General features: G+C 62.5%; 2 protein-coding genes across 2 annotated transcripts in view; one reads left to right on the plus strand and one right to left on the minus strand.

Moving 5' to 3' along the window:
- Window positions 1–7,157, plus strand: part of ARHGAP17 (Rho GTPase activating protein 17) — a 54,910-nt gene extending 47,753 nt beyond the window's left edge. Inside the window, exons 21-22 of the mRNA XM_039840168.1 lie at window positions 603–1,082; window positions 6,710–7,157. Coding sequence (XP_039696102.1) covers window positions 603–1,082; window positions 6,710–6,840 — 611 coding nt within the window. The 3' untranslated portion in view covers window positions 6,841–7,157. The remainder of the gene's footprint in view (window positions 1–602; window positions 1,083–6,709) is intronic.
- Window positions 7,158–9,236: 2,079 nt separating this feature from the next.
- The window catches only part of SLC5A11 (solute carrier family 5 member 11), a 22,396-nt gene continuing 14,014 nt past the window's right edge, over window positions 9,237–17,618 (minus strand). The window contains exons 8-14 of the mRNA XM_039840187.1: window positions 15,331–15,466; window positions 13,427–13,534; window positions 13,080–13,230; window positions 11,668–11,836; window positions 11,084–11,299; window positions 10,311–10,467; window positions 9,237–9,497 (exon numbers count right to left, since the gene is read on the minus strand). Of these exons, the coding sequence (XP_039696121.1) occupies window positions 9,280–9,497; window positions 10,311–10,467; window positions 11,084–11,299; window positions 11,668–11,836; window positions 13,080–13,230; window positions 13,427–13,534; window positions 15,331–15,466 (1,155 nt within the window). The 3' untranslated portion in view covers window positions 9,237–9,279. The remainder of the gene's footprint in view (window positions 9,498–10,310; window positions 10,468–11,083; window positions 11,300–11,667; window positions 11,837–13,079; window positions 13,231–13,426; window positions 13,535–15,330; window positions 15,467–17,618) is intronic.

Below are 17,618 nucleotides of genomic sequence, written 5' to 3' on the forward strand. Positions count from 1 at the left end.
CCCTGCGTGCCTGGGCCGCCCGGGGTGGGCGGGGGAGGGAGGAGCTTGGAGCGGCCTGCGGGCTGGTGGCCGTGTCGGCTGCTGCTCTCCTAGAGCTTTAAGACGGCGGGTCCGTAAAGGCCCCAAGCCATGTCCTTTTCTAGAATCGACTTATTCCGTAACGTTCGAGGACAGGAACGTCGCAGAGACACTGCCAGCTTCCCTTCCCGTCACTCTTCCTGTCACCCTTTCCGTGCCCTGGGTGGCTTTGTCGCGGCTGGGAGCCGGCACGGTCTTGCTGGTGCCCAAGGTCCCCGTTGTGTTGGGAGGTGCACTGATGGCCGCCTCCTGTCCAGGCTCACGGGGCGCCACTGCGTGCGGGCGCCCTGTGTCCCCGTGTCCTGTCTCCTGGGTCACTGCAGGTCCTCACTCAGTCTCTCCTGTGTTGTCGTGGCCTTGGCAGTGTGGGGAGCCCTGGACAGCCGTGTCGAAGACCTTCCCTCGCTTTGCCTTTGTAGACGTTTTTCTGCTAGTTAGAGTGGGCTGGGGCTGGGGAGGCGGGAGGCGCGGAGCCACCGGCCACGTTGGGCTGGTGACACGAGCGTGGCCTCCCCTTTCTGCAGCCGTGAAGAAGCCTGCCCCGGCACCCCCGAAGCCAGGACACCCGCCGCCCGGCCACCCTGGGGGCCAGAGTTCGCCAGGAGCAGCACAGCATGCCGCCGGCACGTCGCCGCGGCCGGCACCTGGGAGCCCTTCGCCGCCCGCCCGGCACCCGGGCCCGGCGCCCGGCCCCACACAGCCGCCCGCGCCCCGCCGGGCGTCCAGCAGCCAGGCCCCGCTGCAGGCGCCCAGCCACCCGCCGCCGCAGCCGCCCACACACAGCCCGCCACGCACGCCGACGCCCCCTGGCACGCCGCCCCCCGGCAAGCAGAGCCCCGGGCCGCCGGGGGCCCAAGCCGAGCACACTGGCACCTTGCCGCGGCCCAGGCCCGTGCCGAAGCCCAGGAACCGGCCCAACGTGCCGCCGCCGCCCCAGCCCCCTGGCACACACCCCGGGGAGGGCGGCCTCGGTGCCGCACCCACCGGCTCCCGGATTGTGACAGGTGAGTCGCCGCCCTGCCCGTGTCCCCGAACGGCCCCCGCCGACCCCCGCGCGGCCGCACCGGGCAGACGGCGACCCACGGCCCCAGCGGGGAACGCGCTGCTTAGTGAACCCCACATGACAACGCTCGTTTTCCTTCTAAGATTCTGAGAGCGGAAACGCCCCGAGCGCGCGGAGCTCCGGGGCGACCTGTCAAAGCCCTGGGCGGTGACGGAGGCTCGGGGTTCGCCTCGGAGAACAGGGTCTTGGGGGGCCCCCTCAGGGGCGTGTTTCACGAGCCATTGAAAACGCGACCGTCTTCGTCCACTGTCGTATTAAAACTTCCATCCGACGTGCTTTAATTTGCTATTTGAGGTGGGATGAATGGATTTTTCTCGGTGGAGCTATTTTTAGAGACGCGGAAGTCTACGGCTGAGCTCCCCGCCCTTACCGGGGGACTCCTCAGCTGAAAGTGGGCTGGGCACCCCGCTGGGACCCCACTGGGACCCCTGATGAGGGGTGAAACAGCTGCTCTACCTTTTGATAACTTGTTTTTCCAGGAAAGTTGTGGGTAATTTGCACGTGCTGTAAGTGGTTAACTTTTTTCTGATGACAGCTCCGCTGTCGTTTTTAGAAAAATCTACATTGGTTTGTTTTTGTTTGTTTCCCACTAGACGACTCCCCTAGCGCCCCCACAGCGGGGGACGTTGTCCAGGACTAAGGTCTGTAGCCCGAGCCGCTCGCTCCGTGTGCCACACGCTGCTGCTTGGCGTGCTCTGCCCGCGTGCTTCTGAGTCTGTGCTCAGGCGCAGCCGGGCGACCCTGTGTCACTGCTCTGCCGCATGTAGGCGTCACTGGAGTTTTGCTCGGAAGCACTCCGAGCGGCAGCGCCCCAAATTCGAGAGGTCGAGGTCAGTGGGTTGACGGCCGCTCAGACGGGGTACTCAGCAGCCTGGGTCCTTTTGGCCAACCTCTCGCGAGTGTCTCCTCTTCTCCGTGTCGTTTGCCTGTCATTGATCGGCTCGTCACTCAACCGGAGGATCAGTCAGCATGGAAACTTTTTGTCCTGAGCTTTAATTTTTAATTTTATAAAATTTAATTTTATACTTCAAATGCAAGTTAACTGCATGCAGCTTCTTAACTTCTCGAGACCAAGAAAAGAAGTTTCCCCCCAGAGATCCCACACTGAACCCTCCGCAGCCTGGTCCGCTTACCTTTGCTTCTTCCACCCATGAGCTTTTTCAAGAGGCGCTGGGAGGCTCACCTGCGCCCTGCCCTCGGCCCACGTTTGGGTGGCGGCCCACGTTTGGGTGGCGGCACGCCCTCAGCAGGCGTCCGGCCTCTGGGGCCAGCCTCAGGCCTCTAGTGGCTGCTCAGCCAGTGCTCACAGCGTGGGTCCCAGCCGGACCTCGAAACCGAAGGGGAGACAGGAATGCAGCCTCTGAGACGCGGGGGCAGGACCCGCGGGGGCAGGACCCGCGGGGGCCCACCTCCCCGACGCCCTGGAGATGAGCCAGAAGTCTGGGGCTGCCCTGCGAGGTGCGGGGCCACCCACGGAGGGAAGCGGCTGAGCCCTAATTCAGGCTGAGCCTTCGGACACTTCAGTATCTGTGACACATCTCGTTCCCAGACCTTTCCTTCTACTGGGACGGCAGATTACGAACCAGAATTGTCTGTTTTTTAATGCCGTGGTTACCTGGGGTGTGTTTATTCCAGAAGGTGATTTTATCGATCTGCTTCAACACTAATGAAGCTCTGTACTATACGGTGGTCAGACAGGGAAAATTTATAGTAAAAACACTTTCCCTTAGGACGTGAGCTAAATACTTACACGTTCACACAGACGGATCCTCGAAAACAGGTGGTCCGTGTAGAGCACCTCACCTCCGGAGCCGGCGTGGGGCCGGGCACTAGGGAGGCTCAGGCCGCTGCTGCCAGCCAGGGTCGGCGGTGACACAGAGGCCTCTGCCGGCGTCTTGAGTCTCTCCGTCGTCACTCTGAAAAGCTGGAGATGTTAGCTTAAACGTCTTGCTATCTTTAAAGTAACAGATTTTAGCACAGAGTGTTCTAATTTAAACATTTTATCAAACGATTTAGATGTATGACCTGCCATAATCAGTCAGGACTGAAATTGGAGTATGCGGTGGTAAGGAAAAGGCCCCTGATTGGCCGAAGCGCGTGGCTGCTCTGTGATCACGTGTGCACTAACGCCTGTCACTCACCGTCGGTGACGCCGCCTGCTCGCACCCCACTAACCGCATGCGCTCACGGAGCCGGGCTTCGTGTGTTCACGCTTGCTGCCAGTACTAACCGCGTGCACAGATGTGCGACAGGTGGTCGCAGGGCTGGCCTTCGTCCCCTTTCCCTTCCCTTCTTCCCTACCTGGGCAGGCCAGGGTGTGGTAGGGAGGACACGCCCCGAGTGGGACCTGCCTGTGACCTGGTGACGCTCGTGAGGGTTATCGCTGAAGGGGGCACATCGGGTAAAGCAGGAGAAGCCCCTTACGGTTCTTAGCATGTGTCCGGCGGGTCCAGAGACACGGTAGCTGTTTAGCATCACCTTCATCTGCAGAATATAGACCGTCTCGGTCACGTGTCCCAGTCGCGTGTCAGCGTGTCTGGAGCCCGTGCGTGCGTTTGGTGCTGGTGCAGCGCTTGGCAGGCTGAGATGACAGGCTCGCCTGGAAGCCCGGGGGCCCCGAGCCGCCACCCACTGAGCCGTGCTCGGACGAGCCACCCGTGGCGGTCACTAGAAGCGGACACGGGGCTGGCTGGCTCTCGGTGTTCTCCGTCTGTAGGTAAACACTTCGTGTGTCGCGATGCGGTTGAAAACCGAGCACAGGCGGCACAGCGAACGGGGGACTCGGGGCGGCGAGCGTGTCCGTCCGCAGTCGGAGCCGCGCCCCCTCCTGTCCGTGAAGGGCGGGGGCCGCCATCCTTGGCGTGTGCAGGCCTCGCGCGTCTCGCTTCACGTGCCGTCAGGTGCCCTTTCCCGCGTCGGAACGTGGTTTTTATGGCTGTCTCCCCGGGGACCGCGTGACGTTTCATTAAGCAGGTGCATTCATGCTCATAGGTGGTCGTTTAAGTGGCTTCTGCTTGCAGGTTATTTTTAGTAAGTAGCTGTCAGAATCACGTCACAGTAAACAGCCAGTGGGACCTGAACAGAATCTTTTCTTTGATGAAATAATGCAAAGCCGGCCCAAAGCCTGCCGTGGGCTAGCGAGCCTCTCCCAGCTCTCTCCTCGAGAGCTGACGTCACTCCTTCAGACCCCAGCTCCAGGAAGACAGGTGGGCTGGATGCCATCGTCCCCTGAACACTTAACTTCAAGGACAGATTTGGCTCCCTTACCTGTCATAGTGGCCATCGGAAGAACTGTGGGATTTTGAGGAGTAGGTGTACGACCTAAGCATATGTTGAGAATTGTGGGGTGACGTGAATCTGTGGCCCACCTCCTGGGTAGAGATAGGGAAAGGAAAGGGTGGAGCCTGGTCACTTTTGTCCCGGGCCAGGTTGGTGGTGGGCTGGTCCCATTGCCCGAGGTCATAGGCTGGTCCCATTTCCCGAGGCTGCTGCCCCGGCCTCTCTTCCTGTTTCTGTTTTTGGTTTTGACTGTGACAGCCCCAGGCAGCCTGGGCTCAAGGAGCTGCCCTTCTCGAAATGCACGTGATGCAAAATGATCTTCTGTAAACTCACAGCCAGGAAGTTTTAGAGGTGTTTGAAAAAACAAGGGTTTCTGCAGGAATATTTGGGAAACAGCCTTTTTCTCCTTCTGACGGAAATGAACCAGACAGTTTAAGACTCCGCCCATCGTCTCCTCAGTTGCTGTCCGTCCCCTCAGGGCCCTCACCTGGGGACACAGACTCCGCCGGGGGAGGAGGCCAGACTCTGGAGTCCAGAACAAAGGGATTTCTGATTGTGGAAGTGATGTGTGTTCCTCATAAATAGCAATAGACATTCAGAAAATACCCAGAGATTACTTACTTATTCATGATTAAAAAAAAAAATAGGTTTGTCCTCTGAAGACATGTGGGCTGACAGGTGCCACATGAACTCTGGTATCGGCAAGCAGGGACCTGACCAGAGGGACACTCCCTTGTGTCATCGTCCTACCGGGCATGGCCGTCCCGTCCCCCGTCTTTGTCTGGTTGGCTCAGAGAAAAGGGGTGGCACTTGTGTGGGTTCTTGTGCCAGCGTCATCCCCAAGACTCGACCGTAGGAAGGATCAGAAAGACGGTCGGGCTAGTTGAGGCTCTAGCCCCCCAGCCACCCGTTTGTCCATCCAGCTGGCCAGCCCCAAAGCTTGCAAGCATCTGCTGTGAACCAGGCACCTCCCTAGATGCTGTGAGCAGAACGGACACAGCCCTGCCTGTCGCCATGCGCTCTGCCGGGGGCACACCACGATGCCCTGTGCCCTGTGCACCCGCCCACCCCCGACAGCCGTGCGTCCCCCACCCCAACCGCCGTCACTCCCCACCCCACGGCCGTGTATCCCCCCGACGGCCGTGCGTCCCGCGTAGCTCAGTCGGTCCCACGACCATCGCGAGGCCCACATCGTCTGAGGTGGCGCTCAGCGCCGGAAGCCTCCTTGGCACCCCCTCGGATGTAGACATTTCTCCGAGTTGTGGGCGTGGAACCCTCAAGGGGCGGGTCTGCTGTCCCAGGGGCCGTCCCGAGGAATGGGGTACCCCAGGAAGGACACGGATCTCGCTGTCCAGAGCGCAGGGCCAGGCCCCAGCGGGAGTCCCCCAGAGTGCGCCTGCGCTGGCCAGCCCCACGCAAGGACAAAACGCGGTCGTGAGCACAACGGGGGCTCCCAGCACCCCTGCCTGCCGCCTCGTTCCCCCTGCTCTCGGCCCCTGCCGGGCCCCGCGCCTGCTGGAGGAGCAGCTCCCTCTGTCCTGAGGGGGCCCGTCCCCCATGGGCCCACAGGCGCCATCGGGGCTGTGTCTGCACAGCCGGGACAGCACCTCGGGGTGGCAGGTGCCCAGCGGGCGCTCATTCCCGAGGGGGCTGGGAGGGGGCCGAGGCCTCACAGGCGCGTGCTGGCCGTTTGCTGGAGAAGTTCCCCAGCAGGACGAGGCTGGATGGACAGGGAGACTGACATTTGCGGACTGGGCGGTCCGCATCAGTGGCCGTCGGCAGGGGTCGCTGCGCCCTGCGACCTTCGGCGGTGTCCGGAGACACCTCGGTCGTCCTCGTGGGGAAGAGGGCGTGCCGCGAGTGTAGGGCAGGGTGCTGCTAACCGCGGCTGTGCACAGGACACGGCGCCCCGAGTGACCGGGCCCCGCTGTCACGCGCGCCGGGGCTGAGGGGAAGCGAGGCAGCCCCTCTTCCTGCGGCCGGGTGCCGTCCGAGGCGGGGGCAGGAGCGGTTTCCTTTCCCCGTCGGCGTGAGCGTGTCCGCGAGGGTCGGCCTCCGAGGACAGCCCCGGGCCCACGGGACCCGCAGGGCAGCGGGCGGGCTCTGCCCCGCGGGAGCCCCCGCCGGCTCAGGCTTGACTGGACTTCTGAGGGCTGTCGGCGCCTCTGGCAGGGGACGTGTGTGCATGGCTGACCGAGACGCCCCGCTCCCCTCCCCGGCTCCCCTCTGCCCTCTCGGGTGGCCTCACGCGTGACCGTGCATTGATCCCACGTCTCTGTTTCTGCCCAGACGCTAGTCCTAAGGGGACGGAGCCACCCCGCAGTGTCTTTCCTGAAATGCACCCCGACGCGGCAAGCAGAGACCTGCCTGGCCACCTTCTGCTGGACTCGGACAACGGCACGGAGAGCACCGCCCTGTGAGGAAGCCGCCGCCCAGCCGCGCCCCCGTCCACCCCGGCGTCCTCGGTCAGGACGACCTCGGTCTCTGCACACCAGATCCCGAGCAGCCGTCAGTGGCCGGAAGGGGAGGCCCGGCCGCGGGTGACCCACGAGACGGCGGAGGCTGGCGCCTGAGGCCGAATGACCCGTGTCGTGGAGAAGCCGGCTTTCTTTACCTGGGGAAGCCGTCACACCAAAAAAAACGCACGCCGAGGGTGGACGGGCTGCCGCCAAGGCACGCGGTGCGCGGGCAGCTGTCGCCACCGTGCGCAGGCGGCACGGACAGCGGCTCGGGTGAGCGAGCGTGGCCTCCGTCTATTTAATGCAAGCCGCCGGCCGCCTGCCGCCTGGACCCGCATCCTCATCCGCGTCCTCACAGGTGACCGCTGGATCTGTCACCTCAGCAAACTGGATGGGACTCGTGCCTTGTTGGATTGCCGGAATGTAGAAATGTACTGTTCTTTTTTTTTTTGAACAATGTAATTGCTACTTGATACAGACCGAACATTATTTTAGTTTCATGTTTAATTCAAATTAAATATATTCTGTGGTTTATATGAAAATGTCATCGTTCCTGGAGGCACACTGTGTTAGTGTGCGTGTGTGTGCGTGTGCGTGCGTGTGCGTGTGCGGTCACTCAGCCCAGGGGACACCTGCGGGTCTGACGGAAGATGCAGGAAAGTGGAGAGGGCCACAGCAGCGGCGCCAGCCACCAAGTGCCCTGTCGAACTCCCTGTCCCCTGACCCCTTGCTCCCTGGATAAGGCCTTTCCTCTGCTCTTCCCCATCGTGACAGCCTTTCTTGTCCACCTGCAGACACTCAGACTCGGGGCCCGGACTCAGCCCCATGGGCCTCGGCCTCGTCAGGGTGTCAGAAGCCGTGACTTCCCGCGGGCATTCTGTGTTCCAGCCGAAGCAGGCGCTCCCTTCTCAGGACCGAGGTACTAGGGAAGGGTGGGGGGCCAGAGCAAAGCGAGGTGGGCAGACTGGGCGACTCTCCCCGCGGCCCAGAGTCAGTGGTCCAGCCTTGGGAACAGAGCGGGACCGGCCACCCGTGTGGCTGCCCTAAGCCGTCCCACTGATAGAGTCACTTGCTGGACACAAGTGACCTGTGCCTTGCTCAGCAGACCCTGTACCTGCCTCCACGGCAGATTAACTTGAATCCCGTTTTCTTAAAGTTCTCTGGCCCCAAAATGCTCCCAATCTTATTAACTGCATTTAAAATGTGCACCTGCACCCCATGCACCCCATTTTCCCCAGGTCGCAAATTCGTATTTGTTCGGCTCACCCTTCCCCCTTCACTCTCCATGTGTGATTGTCCTCGGCCTGCCCCACCTCCCAGAGCTGCAGAGAAAGCAGAGGGGTCCGCAACACTGCCCTTCAGTGCCGAGCCCCCTCTCCAGGGAGCCCCCCACGCCCGAGCTCATGCTCAGGAGGGGGTTAAAAATGGGGCATTGAAAACAGCAGAAAATGGACCGGAAGGGGCCAGGCTGGCAGCAGAAGGTCTGCGGGAGGTGGCGGCACAGGCGGGGGCGGAGGCAGGACACTTGACTCTTCCTCAGCCGGGAGGCAGCGTTGGCATGGCCTGGCGATCATGTGGACCCTGCCTCGAGGTGAGGGCTGGCCACAGGGTAGCCTAGAGGCCGAGTGGGCAGGAGGGCTTGGAGTCACACAGCTCCCAAGGCCAGGGGACGCTCAGGCCCCTCCACAAGCATGGATCTCAAGGAGCTTACCTGGCGTGGGCACAGTGGGCGCCCTTGGTCGCAGGTGGGGAGCGGGGCGTGTGCACCTGTGATAAGGAGCTAGGCGAGGTGCGTTTTAGGGTCGTCTGTTTATCTATTCGCCAGGTACCACGCTAGCGTGAGCGGCGCATCCCGTCCCTAGGATTCTGCTCCGTACAGGAAGACAGTTAAGCAATCGAGAGGAAGTGTGAGACCTGCTTTGTAGATACATGTAATGATGGAGGTGGGGCAATCTGAGAAGGCTTCCTGGAGGCAGTGATCTTAAGCTGGGGCTAGAAGAGGTGTTAGCCAGAAGAAGGCGGCGTGGTTCGGATCGGGGAGGAGCAGAGGCACAAGCCTACGTGTTGGCTGCTCGTGGCCATGACCATGCTCGCGGGCCCACTGTGTGCCGCCGTGCTGGCCCAGGCAGTGTGGGAGGTGTGAGGATGCTGTGACCTTGGCCGGCAGAGGCGTGTGGGAAAGGGCCTGTGTCGGCCCCCGTGGGGGACGGGAGCTGTCACTGTTCTCGGCCTCCCGCAGCCCCTGGCCTCTGATCCCATGTGAGAGGACAAGGCTAGTCGTCACGTCGGACACGGCCCAGAAACACGCTGTCAGCCTCGTGGTAAACAAAGCCGTGTTTATTTTTCCCTTCATTCGGCGGGGCACGGTCACCGGCACTCGGACCCCCGGGCTCGGCCTCGCTAGGCGAAGTAGCCCCAGAGGAACATGGCACAGCAGGCGCAGACGACGAGGTTGAGGTTCAGGAATGTTCGCACCAGGGGCTTCTCCTCCAGGGACACCAGGACAACGTCCTCTTTGCTCGCCGGCTCCGCTGGGCCCGAGCCCGAGCCCGAGCCCCCCATCCCGCAGAGCCACAGGATGGCCGTCACCACGCGGGATCGTCTCGGGCTCTCAGCACCTGCAGAGGGCCCCAGGCAAGGTCACGGGATGGGCCATGTCCCCAGCGACGAGAGGCAAAGGGCCGGAGCCGCGCGCTTCACGCTCTGGGAGAAGCACTTGCTGCGTCTCTCCCGGAAGGTGCTGGGAGGTTGGCATTGGGGCTCGTCATCATTCTCAGGTCCCACTGCCCACGGAGCCAGGCAGGGAGGGGGCCGGCCTCGGGGAGCCACTCCGTTTGCCGTGTCACCGCGTCCCTCACGCCCTTTCTCTGGTCTGGAAGCACGTGGCCTTTGGGCTGTACCCTTGAGGCCCCGCTTGAGATTGACATGGGTTCACAGCCACAACTATTTTTTTTTAAAGGTCATGTGTGATAATTGACAACTATAGCCTCGGGGTCACGGAGACAATAGGGGCTGGTGGGGACTTTGGCCACTGAAGGCTTAAGGGACGCCAGACGAGGTTGGCCGTGGAGACAGGGGCGCGCAGTTGCCAGCTCTCCCCATTTTCTCAGAGGAGACAGCCGTCGGGGACTCGGTGTGAAATCGCCCCGTTTGAGAACCCCTAACTCACCTTTCATTTAACGGCAGCTGGGCCAACCCTAAACCTGCCTGCTGGCTGCCGGTCAGACAGCGGCGATGCGGGGTTCAGCGAGCACTCGAGTGTCTGCCACCATTGTTGTGGGAGGAGCCACTCCCCGTGGACTCTGGGGTCAGGGGTGCCAGAATCCCACCCACTTCTGCCCCCGCTCTGCTTGTGATCTGATAGAAGAAATTGCCCTTAAACATGCATGTCACCGCTGTCACCGCTGTCACCAAGGGGAGAGGCGGCTCACCTCGGGGCGTTTTGTCTGCGTTTTCCTCAACACCCTCCAGCTGGGTGTTGGTGTCGCCATTGGCCTCGTTCTGAGAGAGGGCAGGAGGCAGGGGGGCTGCTGGAGGCTCCTTCCGGACCACGGGGTCATGACGAGTGAACCAGGTCAGGCGACTGACCTGGGGGCAGAGACAGCTGGTGAGGTCAGTGGCCCTCCCCTCCTCATCCCCTGCCCAGCCCAGGCTCAGCCTTCCCGTCCCTGTCTGCCGCAAGCTTGCTGCCTTCCACAAGCTTCAGAATCAGTGAGCGCTTCCCCCACCCACACCCCGACCCTAACACCCACGTTGGGGCCTCCCCCTCCCCGGCCCAGCCCCCAGGGCTTAATCCTAGCCCTGCGGAGGTGTGCGGCCCAGCAGTCAGCCACCCAGCTCATCCGGCTCTCTGGCCACGGGGACCAGACTGGTTCACGGGTGAGTGTGTGTCTTGAGCTGACTTCATCAGTGGGAATCGGGGACTTGGCTGGAAATGCTGGGAAAAATGTCTGTGCTTTTTTTGTGCTTGATGAGGATAGGTCCCCAGAAGCCGCCGGCCCTGCGTGGGGCCCGAGCAGAGCAGAGGGGTGAGGGGCGGGTGGGGATGGGGCTTTCCGCATCCTGAAGTCAAGCTGTCCGTGACAGCCGACCGGGACTTCAGCTTTCGGAGCAGCCCACCCTCTTCGCTCAAGCCCATCCGGGTCCTTTTTCTGCCACTCGAAGCCGAGGGTCTCGGTGGGTCTGGCATCCAACCCAAACGTACCATCTCCTCGGAGGGTGGCTCTGTGAACCAGCTCACGGCACACAGGGTGGTCAGGGTGACCACGGACAGAATCAGGGCGAAGTAGAGGTAGTGGATGTCCTTCACCACGGCAGGGCGGTTGTCCGGCTGGCCGCACTGCGGCTCCGTGTAGGCAAAGTCCAGGATCATCCGAATCACACCCAGGAGGAGGCCCAGGACCAGACCCGCGAAGGCACCCTGCAAGCCGGAGCAGGCCGTCAGAGGGACACCAGGGCCATGGGGTGGCCGGCCCAGGCCTCCGGGACCTCAGCAAACCCTCACGAAGAGCTCATCTTCCCAGGGACGGTCCCCGCCAGGGTCAGCGATTCTAGAAGGGTTGGAGCCACCTCTCTGTTTATCTCGCACATCCAATTACTCGATTACCTATAATCGACTCACTTCTCATTCCGCGACAAAAGGCATCAAAATAAAACCCCCGTTGCTTTTTGCCCAAAGGCCGGGCAGCACCCTCCCCCGACCCCACCGCCCCAGCGACACCCAAGGCAAGACGTCCTTGGCTTCCCCCTCCAGCCACCTCCTCTCCTGTCCTGGGGCGGCCACGCTACCTTTTCGTTGGTCCGCTTCCAGAAGCACCCCATGATGAAGACCACGGCCACGGGCGGCTGCAGGTAAGAGCTGATGGCCTGGATGTAGATGAAGAGTTGGCCGCTCTGGCTGGCCTGGATCACGGGGATCCACAGGATGGACACCAGCACCAGGAGCAGCACGAACACCCTGGCGCCCGGCAGGGAGAGACCAGCGTCACTGCCGTCCGCCCTCGGCGCTCTTCTCAGTGGCTTCACTGGGGCGGGGGGGACCTGCCCTAAGACTCGCTCGTCCTGAAGGCACAGCCCAGTAACTTTGGCGACCGTCTGTGGTGGTGCAGCCATCGCCGCAGGCAAGTGCAGACTGCCCATCACCCCAGCAAGTCCCCGTGCCCACGGGGAGTCCGTCCTCGTCCCTGCCCCCACGAGCCCAAGTCTGCGCGCGTCTGTAGGTTCACCCTTCTGGACACGGTGCACGGCCTTGGGCAGCCGGCTCCTGTCACTCAGCGTGTCTGCGGTGCCTGCCTGCACCGCATCTCAGCATCTCACGCCTTCACTGTTGCCAAGAGCTGCACCCTCGCTCACGTCCGGCCACTGCGAGCACCCGCGCCCCGCCCTGGCACCGACACACGTGTTAGGGTCGCAGTCCCAGGGCCACGTGGCGGGTTTACGTGTCACTCTTTAAGGACCTGCCAGGCCGCTCGGAGCCTTTGAGCTGTTTGCCTTCCCAGCGTGGCGTGAGGGTTCCAGACCCTCCTCCCGCCGTGGGCCATTTTGATGGCGGCCGCCCTGGCGGGTGTGTGGTAGCCTCTCGCTGCGAATTCCCAGGTGACGGTCCTGTTTCCCAGGTGGTCCTACAAGTCCTTTATCGCATTACGGTTCGTGGATGTTCCCTCCCAAACTGTGTCCTGTCCCCTCGTTTTCTGTGGTGGCTTTTGACGTGAACGAGTTTTCGGTTCGACTCTGTCACAGTTCACGTATTAGATGTCGTGCTGAGCACGGTTCTGTGACCCAAGGCTGACGTAGCCGTCACCGTGCTTCTCAGCACGTGTTTTGCGTAAAAGCCATGTCGCCCGTTCCGATCCCTCCTGGTCCCTGTCAGATGCGAGGGCCTTGCAGACACTGCACCCCACGCTTTGCCTGGCTGACTCCTATTCACCGCCTGGTCCTGGTCTAGGCTGGGGACAGCCCGCAGGCCCCAGGTCTCTACTCCCCCACCATGGCACTTTTGGGGGTGCTAATCCTTCTTGAGCCCCACGAGGGCACACCCGAGCATGTCCTTTTCAGTGCCCGGCACACAGTAGGTGTTCACCGAGCATCTGAACGACGGAGCGACTCGTCTGCCATCAGAGGGGCGTGGCCTCGGTGGCTCAGCCCCTCCCCCTGGCATCAGAGCGAGCCCCGCCCCACCCTGGTGCCCCCGGGAGCCTTACCGCCCCACAATCATCAGCTCCTGCTCAGAGGCCCGCGGCCGGACGTGCTTCCATAGGTCCATGGTGAAGATGGTGCTGGAGCTGTTGAAGATGGACGTGAGCGAGGACATGAGCGCGGCCATCATCACGGCGATCATGAGGCCACGGAGCCCTGGGGACAGAGGGGACCTGGGCTTCAGCCTCCCCCGCCTTCGCCCCAGGGCCTGACTCGGAGGAAGCGGGGCTGGGCCAGCACCCCGACAGCTCTGGGGCTCAGCCCCTCCCCCAGAGCCCTTGGCCTCCCCCCTCGGACACGGCTCAGCCAGCGCCCCCCTTCCCAGGGCTCTGTTCTGGGGCGGGGATGTTACCCGTGGGCAGGATTTCCAGCACGAGTTTGGGGTACGCGATGTTGGAGCAGCCGGTCGGGTTGCTGCAGACCTCCTGGCAGATCTCCGGGACTATGCAGGCCACCTGGTCTGGGGGGAAAATGCCGGACGTGAGCAGGTGGGGACAGGCCAGCCAGGAGGTAACCCCGCGGCTCCTGACATAAGGGAGCCCAGACATTACAAACCTTGACGTCTCACCCGCCCTCTGAAGTCCCGTTTCCGACCAGTGACATTGAGGCAGCCACCTGGGATTCTAGTAAGGGTGGACTGGGGTCACGTCCGGGGGGCACGTCCAGAGCGTAGCACGGAGCCTGATACGTGGGAGTGCCGAGGGCACGTCACCCACTGAGACTGGACCCCAGACGCAGCCAGGACACCTCGCCGAGGTCTGAGCACCACGTCCAGCATCAGGCGTCGCCCCCGATCCCCCGAAGGGACACACGCAGCCCTTGGAGGTGCAGAGAATGCCATCGCCGGCCACGTGGCAGATGCGTCGTGCACCCCTCCCCCACCCCCGTGGACTCTGCAGTCCAGCGGGAAGTCCCCAGAGGGGCGGCCACGGCGGAGGCAGACCTGAGCCCGGGTCTCCGGGACCGGACTACAGAGAAGAACCAGCGAGGCTGAAAAAATCCTCTTGCAAGCTCAGAGTTCCTGGCTTTTCACGACTCCGCCGAGGACGTTTGAGAGATGAGAAAGTTCTCAGTCCCACGGCCAGGATGCTGGCGAGCCTCCCAGGTGGGCAAAGGGCTTGTTTATGTTCACGTGGACGGGACGGGCTCTGTCCCTTGTCCAAAAGCCCCTGTCCTCGAGGTCCCCGAGGAGCAGCAAGGGTCTCCTGCAGCCTGTCGCCAGCTGCCAGTTCTTATTCAGGAACGCAGGCTCCCACCACGAAAGACAGGAGACGTAGCGCCGACAAAGCGTTCGAGGCAGAAAGTCGTGTTTGTCACAGAGAACTCGGTCGGCTCAGCCAAGTTGCAAAGATGGAGGCGAAGAGAGAGTGAGGTCACGCGGCTCGTGGGCGGCAGAGCCACGATTCGGGCCCAGAGAGAGCGGAGAGCAGCACACACGCCTGTCAGACTCGCCCCGGGGACCGGCCCCTGGAACAGTGAGCGCTGGTCGTTTTCAGCCGCGTTCCTTGTTTGTATGCCAGGCCTTGCCAGGAGCCACCGGAGTCACCACGAACCCCAGAAACCAGCTCTTACAGTCACCTGGGCTTTTCCAAGCCTGTGCCCCTCCCCTGGGCGTGGGGCCAGTGGCTCTGGGTCCCTCGTCCTACCCAGGTGGCTGGAGGGCGGCTGACCTCAGAGTCCAGCACCACGGACAGCTCCCCCGCTGCCCTTCCTGACCCCTTCCTTCTGAATTCTCGTTGTCCTGAATTATTTAGACAAAACGCCTGGGCCGCCTGGCTTAGCGCTTCATGCTGCCCACCCTCCATCTCTGTGTGACATGGCACGGGGTAAGATACAAGGCAGGCAGCCTTCTGCTGGCACGCCCCTCAGGACAGCCTCGGCGGCCGCGGGAGAACAGTCCCTGGGGCAGAGGGCAAGCAAGGGGCACCCTCCCTGACACCCCCTGACTCGCAGTGACAGCCCCGCCCCCAGCCCTGCCCAATCCCCCGGTGGCCTGCCATCCCTGGCCACAGTTTTTCTGTTCTGTTTTTAAAGCTAAAGCAAATTCTCTAGACGCTTGACTAGCCCTGGTTTTTGTTAAGAACAGAAGAGTCCCTTTGGCCCAAAGTCACCAAACCACCGGCTTCAAACACCAGAGCATGGGAGAAATTCTCAGCATGACACTTCAGGGGGCCGACCTCGGGGGTCACCGGGAACGGGCCCCCGCCACGCTCCCTTAGAGCCATTGCACGTAGCGCGCCAAGAACCCGCCCTCACCTGGGAAGAGCACGCGGCTGACCATCCCAGGGAACACCATCATGAAAAGCGGCAGCACCTTCAGGTAGGCCGCCAGCAGAGAGCCCGCCTTGGCGTGGGACAGGCTCTTGGCGGCCAGGCTCCGCTGGACAATGACCTGGAAGACAGTGGTGCCCGGCAGCGGGCAGACTAAGTGCACAGGCCATCAGCAGGCTCCGCGGGCTCAGCCTCGTGGGCGTGGCCTCCTCGTGGGGACGTGTCCCTTTCCTGGTTGCTGTCCCTGTGGTCCCTTTGCGGTGGCTCCGAAGTCCATGGCGGTTGGCAGTGCCAGCTCCGGAGACTGGCAGCCCAGGTCCCAGGCCTACCCCCCGCCCTGCTGGGCACACAGGTTTACCTGTCCGACCTGCGAAACGGGAGGATGCTAGGGCTGCTTCGACAGGTACAGGACGTGAAAGCACTGGGAACATTGAGCGTCTGACACACGGAAACCGCCCAGGAACGATTTGCTGTCACCGCCCCCATCCCCTGCTGGCCCCCAGTCAGGCAACAAAGAGAACATGCTTTCCCGCGTAAGCTGCTTTTCTCCCCTACAAATAACGAAGAGTCCTCAGTAAATCAGCAGAGAGCCGTTAAAGAGAAACCTGTCGCGATTGGCCACCAAGCCCACGCCACACCCGTGACCTCTTTTTAGGCTCCACGGTACAAGCGTGCGCCTGCTAGGGAGTGACCTTGCACTTGGGGCCGCTCCATCTCCAGCGTCCGGGGCCCCGGGCCTGGCCTCACGGTTGCCAGAGACATCGAAACATCGAAACGAGGACGATGTGGAGTGTGCAATCGCAGTGACAGGGGCTCAGACTTCCCCTTGTGGACGCGTTTCCAGGACAGGCGCCTGTGCCCAGCAGACAGACACAGCGCCTTCGGCCAGTCGGAGCTGAGAGAGCCTGGTCTCGAGCTGGCCACCCACACCGAGGGGCCTGTTCCCCACACCGTCAGACCCCAAAAGGGACAGCGGTCAGGGCACTTGATAAGGAACATCTCAGTTGGAAAACAGCGGCACCGTTACCATGGTGATGAGCAGGCCCAAGCCGGAATGCGTCCCAGTTTTTAAACAGTGGGCGTGCGTGGGGTACCCCCAGCGTGCCCTGCCCCTTCTTTTGAAACCCACCCCTCTGCACATCTTGGGCAGAGTGGCTTGACCCGGAGTCGACCCCTGACCCGAGCTGGGCCGGGTTTTCGGACTCGGGACTGAGGGAGTGGTCAGCCTCTTCCGAGCTGGGCGGCAGTTAAACGAGGCCAAGGTGAGAGACAGAGGCGACAGCCAGCCAGACGGGGATGCGTCCCGGACTCCTGCAGGCGGCTCGGCGTCCCGCAGCTGGGACGCGTGCGCTAGGGGTCCCCCGCCTTCTCCTGAGCTGCTTTACGGCCGATTTCTGTCACTCGCAACCGCGTGTCCCCTACGAACACAGATTGCAGCTGTCTGGGTGGTGCGGGTGGCAGGCTTATCTGAGGGAGGGTGGGGGCCCCTCTGTCCAGAGCTGGGGGGCGGGCTGTCCTGGGTGAGGCCCGGGTTGACTGCCACCCGTCACTTCTCAGAGCTCCAAACCAACATCTAGGGAGGCTTTCTAGGGCACCTAAGGACGTGGGAGTGACTCGTGAGGCAATCAGAGTCTAGGACGCTGTTTCCATAAGGGGCCGTGAGGGGAGGGAGGCCCAGCCCGTCCTCCGGGAAGCAAGGAGGACAGAGTTTACGGCCCTGGGGACCCCGCCCCTTCTGGAGACCCGGAAAACAATCCCAGCTCTTACTCCTTGAAGCGCAGCCTCCGGGTGTGAATCTAAGAGGCAGCCGAGGAAGCTGAGGGTCGGGCTTCTCACAAACCCACAAGCCCTGTGTGTGGGGGGCGGGGTGTCACCCTGCACGACAACCACCAGGCTTACAGGGATGAAGACAAACGGCGACTCCGATAAGATGATTAAGTCTGTGCCCGGCACACGGCACCAGTGAGCGTGCGTGCGCCCTTACAACCCTTCACGCTCCGCCTCTGCCCGGACAGCATCGCGGCCTGTCAGCCAGCAATGTCATCTCGCCTTTCTCCCGTTCTAGGACAGGCCTAGTGCACGGCTGGCAGGGATGCGCGTGTCCCCGGAAAGCGCCGGCAGAGCCGCCGGCCGTCTCCGGAGGCCACAGAATCCAGCTCAGCAGCAGCAGCCTGGGGTCAAGACCAAAGTCAGGGGGCTCCTGGGGGGGCTGGGGTTTCTGGGCCCTGTCGCCCTGCCTGGCGTTTGGAAGGTCAAGCCCTTGGACGAAGTCC

This window comes from Pteropus medius, unplaced genomic scaffold (genome assembly GCF_902729225.1).
Source record: "Pteropus medius unplaced genomic scaffold, Ma_sr-lr_union100, whole genome shotgun sequence".
NCBI classification, from domain to species: Eukaryota; Metazoa; Chordata; class Mammalia; order Chiroptera; family Pteropodidae; genus Pteropus; species Pteropus medius.